Source organism: Kryptolebias marmoratus, linkage group LG16 (assembly GCF_001649575.2).
Source record: "Kryptolebias marmoratus isolate JLee-2015 linkage group LG16, ASM164957v2, whole genome shotgun sequence".
Lineage (NCBI taxonomy): Eukaryota > Metazoa > Chordata > Actinopteri > Cyprinodontiformes > Rivulidae > Kryptolebias > Kryptolebias marmoratus.
In genome coordinates, this window is record NC_051445.1 from 15,320,784 (window position 1) to 15,330,382 (window position 9,599).

Genomic DNA, 9,599 nt, shown 5'->3' on the forward strand with positions numbered 1-9,599 from the left:
TCATATACCGGTATATAATAATAATTGTCACCAAAACATGAAAAAAATGTATCAAAAGAAGCATAACCACAGCTACTAATGATACTAAAACACAGCAAGCTATTTTTGTAGATGTTTTTATCCAGAGAGGGGAAAAAAGATGGAATCACAGCACACGACGCAGGTTGAAAACTAAAATCAATTTACAAGAATGACACTGAACTGAGCTGAATGTTAGCTTTTTATAAAAAAAAATTGTAAAAACAAAAAAACCCGATACTAAACAGAATCAAATACTTGCCTTTTGGGAGCAGCCAAATCCCAAGAACCAGTGTAAAGAAATACATTTTGTTTAACTTTCCTGTGTTCAGATTGTGTTTAAGTAGTTCTGAGGAGGGCTTGCCCCTCGGCCTCAGACCACTCCTTCGCCCATCCTGCACGGACACTGCTTTTAATAAACACTGAAACCTGCAGGAAACAGGTTTTTTCTCCAAATGTTTAACTCACTTTTTGTCATCATACATAAGAAGGTTTTCGTTTTGATGAACACAGTGTAATTTTTAGGTTTATATTGGGTGAGTTAAATGAATTTAGCTTATACTTGCTTTTAAGAACTTGACATTTTGTTTTAGGATTGTTCCACCTGTTGTGGCCGTTTGTATCTCTTGATAGCTCTGGTTTGGAAACCGTCAAATGTTTTTGTCTAAATGTTAGCACAATATCTGTAAAATGTACTGTTACAGCCATTTTTGTGTATGTGAAGGCCAATCAGCCATCTTGAATATGGTTCATTTCTAATGTAATTCAGCTGTAAAAACACAGTCAAAGATTACTTTCTGAGACTTTCATTAAGTGTTGTCCACTTTCATGAGATATTTTTCTAAAGCTATAGAAAAACACACACGCAAACATGGGCAAGTGTGTGTTCTCTGCTCGTTGGGGTCTGCTTAATAAACAAACTCCTCTATGAGATGTGTCTCTATAGTTCAGGGTGAATCAGTGTATGTAATAAATCTGATAAAGATAAAAGATAGTAAATCAGGATCACAAACTAGTTGGTGAAGCTGTTGTTTCATTGACTATAAGATGATGTCACCCCAGGCTTCCCACGCCCAACTAGATGCCTCAAAAATCTCAAGCATTTCACCACATTGGTCTTTGTGGAGTCCGAAATGATCATAAATATTACATTTGAACATGAGGGAGGAATTCAACCTGCAGGACTATAAAATGTTAACAGGAATTTTTGCATTTTGCCTGTTTTGTCTCATGTTTTTAATCATGACATCCAGATCAGGCCAGCTGAAATAAGACCAAACCTAAAACAAAACTTGACGTGATCATTTAGTGAAAAAACTAGTCAGTATCGTTGTTGGCATCATTGTCCATTGGCATAAATAAAGATGGACAAAATTATTCTATTGTCCAAAATTAAAGTTTAAATGTCTTTTTTTTTGGCTGCTGTCATGTTTTATTTTAGAGCCTGAGTCAACAAAAACCTAAGGACGTGGGAATGTACCGTTACTATGAAAACACCACCTATACCCTCCCCCAACTCGCTAACAGGCTGCATTACTGTCAATCACAGAGTAACAGGACACTTTCTTTTGCTCAAATAACTAATTGAAACTAAATTTATATTTAAAAATGCATATTTAAACATACAGCAGAAAGGTAAGAACTATGTGAATGAACACCAGAAAAAGGTTATCTGCACTGTTTTTATTTTGTAATCAGGAACATATCCTATTTGTTTACATGGAGGGGCGGGACTTAAAAATTGTACCACAACCAGCCTGTAGGGGACACTATTCCTCTGTGGCTTCAACTTCAGGCTTCCGGTCCTCTCTCTGGTTATAATACATTTTAACAAAAAAAGAAATAGTACTGAAATGTAAATAATAAAAGTTATTTAAAGTTTGTTTTTATCATTATTTTATTACAAAAAACAAAAGCTTTATTTTTATTAACATTTACACATAAGAGAACATAACTTAAAGATGTACACATTTTTATCATTTTTATGTTTTTTTAACAAATATTTTTCACAAATCACCATTTTCCGACATGTTTTTACAGACAAAAAGCTGGGTTTCTCTTTTTTTCTACACTCTCACCTCTGCACCACTGTTCAAAACGCAGCAGTTTCAATAAACGTTACATTTCCTGAGGCCGGAGATCAGCAGCTGTCTGACATGGAGCGAAACAAGGTCTGAACATTTGCAAGGTGTTTCAACTCTTCCACTGGTGCGAATGTTGAAATAAACGGGAATTATCCTTTAAGTTTGGTTTAACAATTGTCCCTTTTGAGGGTCATGAATAACACTCGCCACCTGACAGGCAAATATTCTTACCACGTTCCTCTAATATCAGATGTGAAACGCCAGTGTGCAAACAGAATTTCAACCAAGGTACTAACTGAGGAGGCGACTGTATTCAGAGAGCGCCGAGGACTTTTTCACACCATCCCAGATACGAGCCGCATAGTGAAACCTGCAAAAACAACAAGGAGAGAAGGACAGTAAGCGTGGGTTCCAAAATAAAGGAGAGCAGCTCTGAAAGTCCTTACTGTCTGACAGGAAAGTAAAGAAACTGAAGCAATAAAAACAGAACTTCCTGAAGGAATGCATATCGTCCATCTCTTAGCATGCCAAAGTTTTAGACAAAGATCTCAGCTGCTGGTGAGCGCTTCGAGGATGTGCCGGGGACGTCGCTCAGCCACAACCACATTAAATTTGAATCCACTTGAGTTACTTTGTAAAAAGAGTGGCATGGTTTGCATCTTTACTGATGGGAGTTGCAAAACAGCCTCAGTTAAAGACAAAACTTCATCAAACTAAATGAATAAAACAAACCTTTAATTTTCTGTTGAACAGATTTAGTAATTTGCAGTGCATGCTGGATAAAGTCAGCAAACTCATTTTATTAAGTGATTAGGTTAACATTATTAACAGGAACAACAGCCTCCATATAAAAAGGTTTGCTTAAGAAGGTGTTTAGATCTTTTGTAAAAGTCAGACATATGCAGGATTAGTATTCTAAGATGTGGTTTTGAACTTGAACACCTCACTTGTTTTTTAAGTGATTTATAACCAACATTGGGGCTATTCTAAACTGAAAATCCACACACACGTGAGACAATTACCAGTTTTTCTCAGTGAGAATAGTGTGTGACAGCTGACAGCGGGGCATGGCGAGCATCTGGCTGCGGAGTTTTGAGATCATGGTGGAAAAGGTGGGGTGTCCCCTGTACCCCGGCAGCAGAGAGAACAGTGGGTATGTTCCTGATCCTAGATGGAACCGAAAGATGAGGTTAAATGTGACACAACACGCAAAGAGGCTTCGTTTCGTAACAACGCGAGTTCTCAACAACCTGCTTTGTTCAGATTTTCTTCGTCATTTTCTTGGACTGGAAGCAGAAACATGTTGACTTCGGTATCCAGGTATTCCTGCCCGAGGCCTGGAAAGATGTTGCAGTCCAATATGGACAACGTTCCTGTGAAGCAAACCACATTATATTGTTAAAATGGAACGTGTGAACGATTTTGTCAATTTGACAAATTAGTTTCACACACAAACATAAAGTGCTTACAATTAAAAAAAATAAAATTAAAAATAAAAAGCTAAGATTAATCTTTGCTGCTGTCTCATCTTGCACAACATTCATCACTTTGACACCAACTTGTAAAACTGGATTCATGCAAAATCATTGGCTGTAAATATTCTTTGAGCTGTCTGTTCACATGATGATTCTTGTGAGAAGAAAAATACCAAACATGTATTAATAATTCTGACTTAGATGGCCGTTAACTTCATTCTAGGATAAATTACAACAATATCATATTTACCCTGAAGCTAAACCACTCTGATTTGTCATAATTCAAACTGAACTCAGACATTAAACATGATATTCTTGTAGAAACAGAATGGGATTTGAAGAAATTGATTTTACGGTTTTGCACCTTTGTATTTCAGATGAGAATGTGCCATTAATTTGTCCACCACCAGATGCATGTTCTTCAGATTTCTTGGACAGAAATCCTCCCGTCTGGCTTTATTCTGGACAAAAACTGGACAAGAGAGGGGGAAACAAAAGATTTCAAGAACTAACCTAAATATGATTAAACAGGACTTGTGTGTGTCCTTTTAAAACAAGCACCTATATGAGGGTAGTACTCTGCTCCGTCATCGCTGCCTGAAGAGCCGGCGCTGTCGTGGCTTGCAGACGGAGTGGAAGGTTTCAGCATCTCAGCAGTTTGCAGAAATCTATCAGCAAAACACAACATAAACGGTCACATCAATACACAGAATCATGACACAGCAGCAGCCTTTTTAATCAAGTCCTGCTAACATCCAGAGGAGTTTTGTTGTGTGAGACTGAGAACATTGTTGTATGTAAAATTGTGGCCAACGTGACCGTAGTCTTTCAACACTTCATCTCAAAAAAAGGCCGACAAAGATGCCCTTGAATGCACCAAGTGCCATTGTGTGTTTAATGGAAAACATCTGTGTCCCTTCGTGACAACCCAAACATGTGTGTACACCGATTGCAGACTATTTGCATCATGTCCTTACGACTGCGAGCTGGAAGAGATGCATGGAATGTTTTAAGCAAGTCAGAACAAGAAAATTTTATTACCGTACATCCAGTTTTCAGGTGTGTCTGGGTTTCTACAGTTTTTAAAAAACTCTTTGTGCAGTGCACAAAGCTGCACACCGAGATATTCTAAAAGTCAACGTTCAAATATTCCAATCCAGCTTTATTTATAAAGGCACTTCAAATAACCACAAAGCTTTACACAACATAAATAAAGACAATTAATAAAAGAATAATAGCCATCACAACATAAAATTTAAAAAGATAGAAAAAAGACATAAAACATGAAAACAAAGTAAGAACATCAACATAACAAAAAGAAGAAAAAACAATCAGCTGTTAGTAGTTAAAAAATGAACTAAAAACAACATCTGACACGCTGTCAAACGCCACAGAGAAGAAATGTGTTTTCAGAGGGGATTTAAAAACAGAGCAAAGAGGCCTGCCTTATATGCAAATGGAGGTCATTCCATGTTTTAGGAGCTGCGGCAGAGAAGGCGCAGTCCACTTTGAGCTTACACTTTGTTTTAACACACTTGGGTGATCAGCTGTCCTGAGCGAACAGGAGGGTGAAGGGAGGTGGAGCAGCTCAGAGAGGCAGGGTGGGGTCAGACCAGGAAGGGTTTAAAAGTAAATAAGAGAATTTTAAAAGGAATCCTTAAAAGGTATGGGCAGCCAGGGGAGTGAGGCCAAAATTACCCCCCCCCCAACCTGGTCTGGCTTTGTTCGTATGTTTTGTTTACAAGACCAACTGAAAGAATCACATTTTTGAGCTTATGAACAAGTGAGAGACAAATATCCTCTCCCAGATATAAAATGAAATACTTAACATTCTTTTAGAAGAAGGGGACTTTCTGGTTGAAGTCAGAGCCCTTCGGAGGCAAACTTGTACTTTTGTCCTGTAGGTGTGGGCAGTAATATTTACACTAATCTAGTACGGATGAACGTTACCTGTAAATGTTTACGTCGGTGAACCAGTCCTGCACCACTATCACTACATGGCACACTGTGAACAGGAAGGCGGCAATCTGAAGAGACTGTTGGGAGATCAGACAGTGAAAACATTAATGTTTGTGTGCACAGAGTATTATGGCTTTCATTACACAAGGAATCAAAAACCATATTGCATTTCATTCCATTGTTTATGTTACACGCTGCCCTCTGCAGGTCAGACACGTACCTGCATTTCTACATATGTATGAGGAAGGTTGTACTCTGGAGGCAGCTTTCGGTCGTTGTTGATTACGTGATCGAGGATAGATGGGCTGAGCATTGGCTGAAAACAAAGGGAAAGTATTTAAACACTTTACTCTGACTGCCAAGAGAAAAGTCTTTACCAAAGAAAATTGACACCATAACAGTAAAACTTGGTAGGAGTTTGTCCTGTAACCGGAGGGTTGCCAGGTCGAGCCCTCGCTCAGTCAGTCTCAGCCGTTGTGTCCTTGGGCAAGACACTTCACCCTTCTTGCCTACTGGTGGAGGTCAGAGGGCTCGGTGGCGCCGGCGTAATGGCAGCCTCACTTCTGTCAGCCCGCCCCAGGGCAGCTGTGGCTATAATGTAGCTCACCACCATCAGTATATGAATGTGTGAATGACTGATTGTAGTGTGAAGTGCTTTGGGGTCCTTGGACTAGATAAAGCGCTATACAAGTGCAAGCCATTTACCATTTACCAAACTTCTTACCTGCGTATCCAGGAAGATGACTCTCTCCTGCGTGATGAAGAAATCAATACCCGTGCTCTGATTTCCTCCTCTTTCCTTGATTTCTTGAGTCTGGGCTCTGAACATATAACTCCTGAGGAAACAAGCACATTATTCCACAAAGAAGACACAGCTCATCTATTTTTCTTAAATCCTACTAACCCATCACAAATGATGTGTGAACCAGAATAATGTTTAAAGTCAAATTTATTTATATAGCACTTATCAGCAACAAGGCGATACAAAGTGCTTGATGTGTATACATCAATTAAATTCAGTTCGATGATGAAACTAAAACAAACTGCAACTATAATTAACAAAGGTATATAAATGTCCTAAAAGTTGGTAGCAAAAGTTCAGATTTTTTCCCAAAAAATGTCTGGCTTCAGGTGCATGAAGTGTCATACACTGAGCTGGATACACCAGCCCTACCTTTGGTCTTCCTCAGGCGTGTTGGCAGATAACAGCGACATAATCGTAGATTTCCCAGTTCCCTGCGGCCCGATAACTCCCACCACCAACATGTCTGTCTGGTCCCTCAAATACTGCAGCACATCACAACAAACACAACTATTATTGGTGCACATACTGTAAAGGGCATGAAAAAAATCTTTTAAATTGAACTGTTTGATGTAATTTAACTAACTTCATTAAAAACATTAACTCACCTCCATGGCACTGTCACACCAGTTCATCTGATCATCCACAAGCTTAATGCTGTGCTTCATTTTCTCTGGATGAAGGAGTTTAGACTGACCAACCATGGCTGGAAGTCAAAGGAAACAATCTTATTTTTTTTACTTCATATATTATTTTGCAATAAAAATGATAGCTGTGAAGTTGAAGAACACTTCATAGTTAGTGGAGAGCAAAAATAAGCATATCAAAGGCTGTGTATGGGGTGCATTATCTTGACAAAGGAGACTTCAGAACACTGCAGGGACTGGGAATCCAACCCTCGACCCTCCGATCTGAAGACACCCTCCCTACCACTGGGCCAAGCCACATGGAAAATTTATAATGACTCACGGTCCACAACACTGCCAGAAGCAGATGGACCCATTCCTCGGTTTTGGATCTGGTACACAGGCTGAGTAGGCCGTTGACCCTCCTTCTCCATCTTGGAGGGCCCGGGACCAGCGGACTGAGCTGCTGCCTCTGGCGGTGTCCCTGGCTTCCCTGCATCATCCCTGGCTTTCATTAGCATGATGGGCTTCTCCAGGACTGGAGCGCCACTGACGGGTGCATTCTGTGGTGGTTTGGCCTTAAAAAAGATTGAACAAAACACAGGATTAAAGCACCTTCCAAATCTAGTAATGGGAATAAAACGTTTTCTAAACTTGACTCATATTTGTAACAATGTGGTTAAAAAAAAACTGTTGCAGAAAATTATTATAACAAAAACTACATACCCTTTCCCCTGGAGGCTTAGCAAGAATAATAGGTGTCTTCTGAATGAGAGGGCCTGGTGGATCCTCGCTCCCATCCTAATACAAATATATATGTTATTAATGCATGAATCATGCGATCCACATGCATCAACTAGACCCAAACTAGACCCAAACTAGGCATTTCGAGACAACGTTCCTTTTTGTTGCATATATGTTTAGTTATTTATTTAGAAAATCACTCAGTGATAGCATTCTTGTTTCGAGTCACCAAAGCATAGTTTTATGGTGGCGAGTAGAAAGAAGAATGTCTAGTTTAGATCTAGTTGGCGCATGCGCGAAAGGGCTATCATTAGCGATTCAGGTCATTTTTAGTCATTTTTTGGTACATTTAAGCGAAGCCATCAGTCAGAACAAACCACATTACATTTTAGGGGTATGTGTTCGCATTACCCTTCGTTCTCTCGGCAGATATTCCCGATCTCGACTAGGGCCAGACAGATTTTGTCCCGGAGGTCCATCTCTTTCTCCCCGGCGTCGTCTCCTTCTCCGTCCCTGCCCGTACATACCGGGCTGACTGTGGCCGGACTCTGACATGCCGCAAAGAAAATGGTTTACAGCTGATATAAAAAATCCTATGTGCTGGAACGCAGTTAAACCTGATACCAGAGAGCTTGAATTGATGTTGGTATAGTTCAACCAACTGTAAACAGTGGTGGCTAAAAGCTTCCTGGTCAGTGCTTGTTTTTAACCTGAGCGCCTACCGGCGAACCATTGACTGTTCGAAACAAAGCACCCGCCCACCTAAAAATTTATTTGCTGTTAAACAAACGCATCTTGTCCGTCGAGCAAAAGAGCTCGTTTTGAAACTCCGTAACATTATTAGTAGTTCCATTATCTAGATATTGCTGGAATTTGACTACAATACTGTTATAATACTATAATAAAGCGTTATTATAGTGACTTTATTTCTCATAATTTTTTGCTTTGTTATGTACGAACATTTTTAGAACTGTGTAACTATAATAAAATGTTGATATGTGACTTTTCTTAAATAGAATGTACAAATGTTGGACAAACTTACATTCCTCAAAATTGCTACAACTATGGAAGTTCATTGGACAAATTTTTCATTTGTTTACAAGACCACGTGTTTACAAGGAATGAGTAAAGATCAGGTATGACCCATGTGAAAATGATGCCAAACTTACACTAAAGCAAGATAAATAAATTTAAATTCAAGTGACAGTTCAGTGAATGCATTCTGAAGACTGCTGAAACTTTCATGGACGAAACACAAGCCACTTATTTGTGTGAAATAATCTTCATGAAATTTTATGTATACATTTCTGAGAATATTGAATAAATTAAAATGTATGATCATAATGATTTTAGTTTACCCAACACTAAGTTATATTTGTTATGCTTCTGAAAACACAGTGCCTGCATAACTGCAAAGCAGTTTTTATTTTATTAAAAAGAAAATATTTAAATTTTTCAAATGTGTCTAAAATTAAAGTAAAATGTATATAAAATATTCAATTTAAATGTAGTTTTTAATGTAATATGTAAACAAATAGTATACACTATGTAGGGAAGATGATTTTTCCTCCAATATCTTGTAAATAAATTAAACTAAAATAAAGTATGCTGTTATGCCAAACCAGAACATTGTTTTTAGCCTCTAAAATCCCTGTCTTAATATATATAGTAAGCTAAATGCATGTTCTTTTTCAAAATGTGAAGTTAGTTATTGCCAAGCTTACGAAATAACAATTTTTTTTAAAAATGTATTTCATATGATTATACTCTGAGTTAGATGGTAAGACAACTGATGCATTCTGGGAGATGTAGGCGCCGCATTGTAGTTTTTAGCCTTTCAAAAACGTGGTACTTCTTTTTACAATTCTGTCTCAATTGGTAATGTCAGTAA

The 9,599-nt window shown here is 38.4% G+C and overlaps 1 protein-coding gene across 1 annotated transcript; it reads right to left on the reverse strand.

The window, feature by feature from the left end:
• Nucleotides 1–1,897: 1,897 nt before the first annotated feature.
• On the reverse strand, nucleotides 1,898–8,415 carry smg9 (SMG9 nonsense mediated mRNA decay factor). Its single transcript, XM_017439671.3, has 13 exons — nucleotides 8,120–8,415; nucleotides 7,691–7,765; nucleotides 7,308–7,542; nucleotides 6,947–7,044; nucleotides 6,711–6,823; nucleotides 6,261–6,372; nucleotides 5,757–5,852; nucleotides 5,528–5,613; nucleotides 4,139–4,245; nucleotides 3,942–4,049; nucleotides 3,353–3,475; nucleotides 3,125–3,269; nucleotides 1,898–2,472 (listed from the first exon to the last, which is right to left on the reverse strand). Exons 1-13 carry the CDS (start codon nucleotides 8,261–8,263, stop codon nucleotides 2,394–2,396), a joined length of 1,521 nt encoding a protein of 506 aa, XP_017295160.1. The 5' UTR covers nucleotides 8,264–8,415; the 3' UTR covers nucleotides 1,898–2,393.
• Between the last annotated feature and the right edge of the window lie 1,184 nt (nucleotides 8,416–9,599).

Bases quoted from the DNA above. Each gene is read 5' to 3' on its own strand.
- smg9 (XM_017439671.3), bottom strand. From the start codon at position 8,263: ATGTCAGAGTCCGGCCACAGTCAGCCCGGTATGTACGGGCAGGGACGG. The intron at 6,824-6,946 runs GTGAGTTAATGT...GATGTGCTGCAG, and splicing joins GGTGTGACAGTGCCATGGAG to TATTTGAGGGACCAGACAGA. The intron at 6,373-6,710 runs GTAGGGCTGGTG...TTGTTTCCTCAG, and splicing joins ACGCCTGAGGAAGACCAAAG to GAGTTATATGTTCAGAGCCC.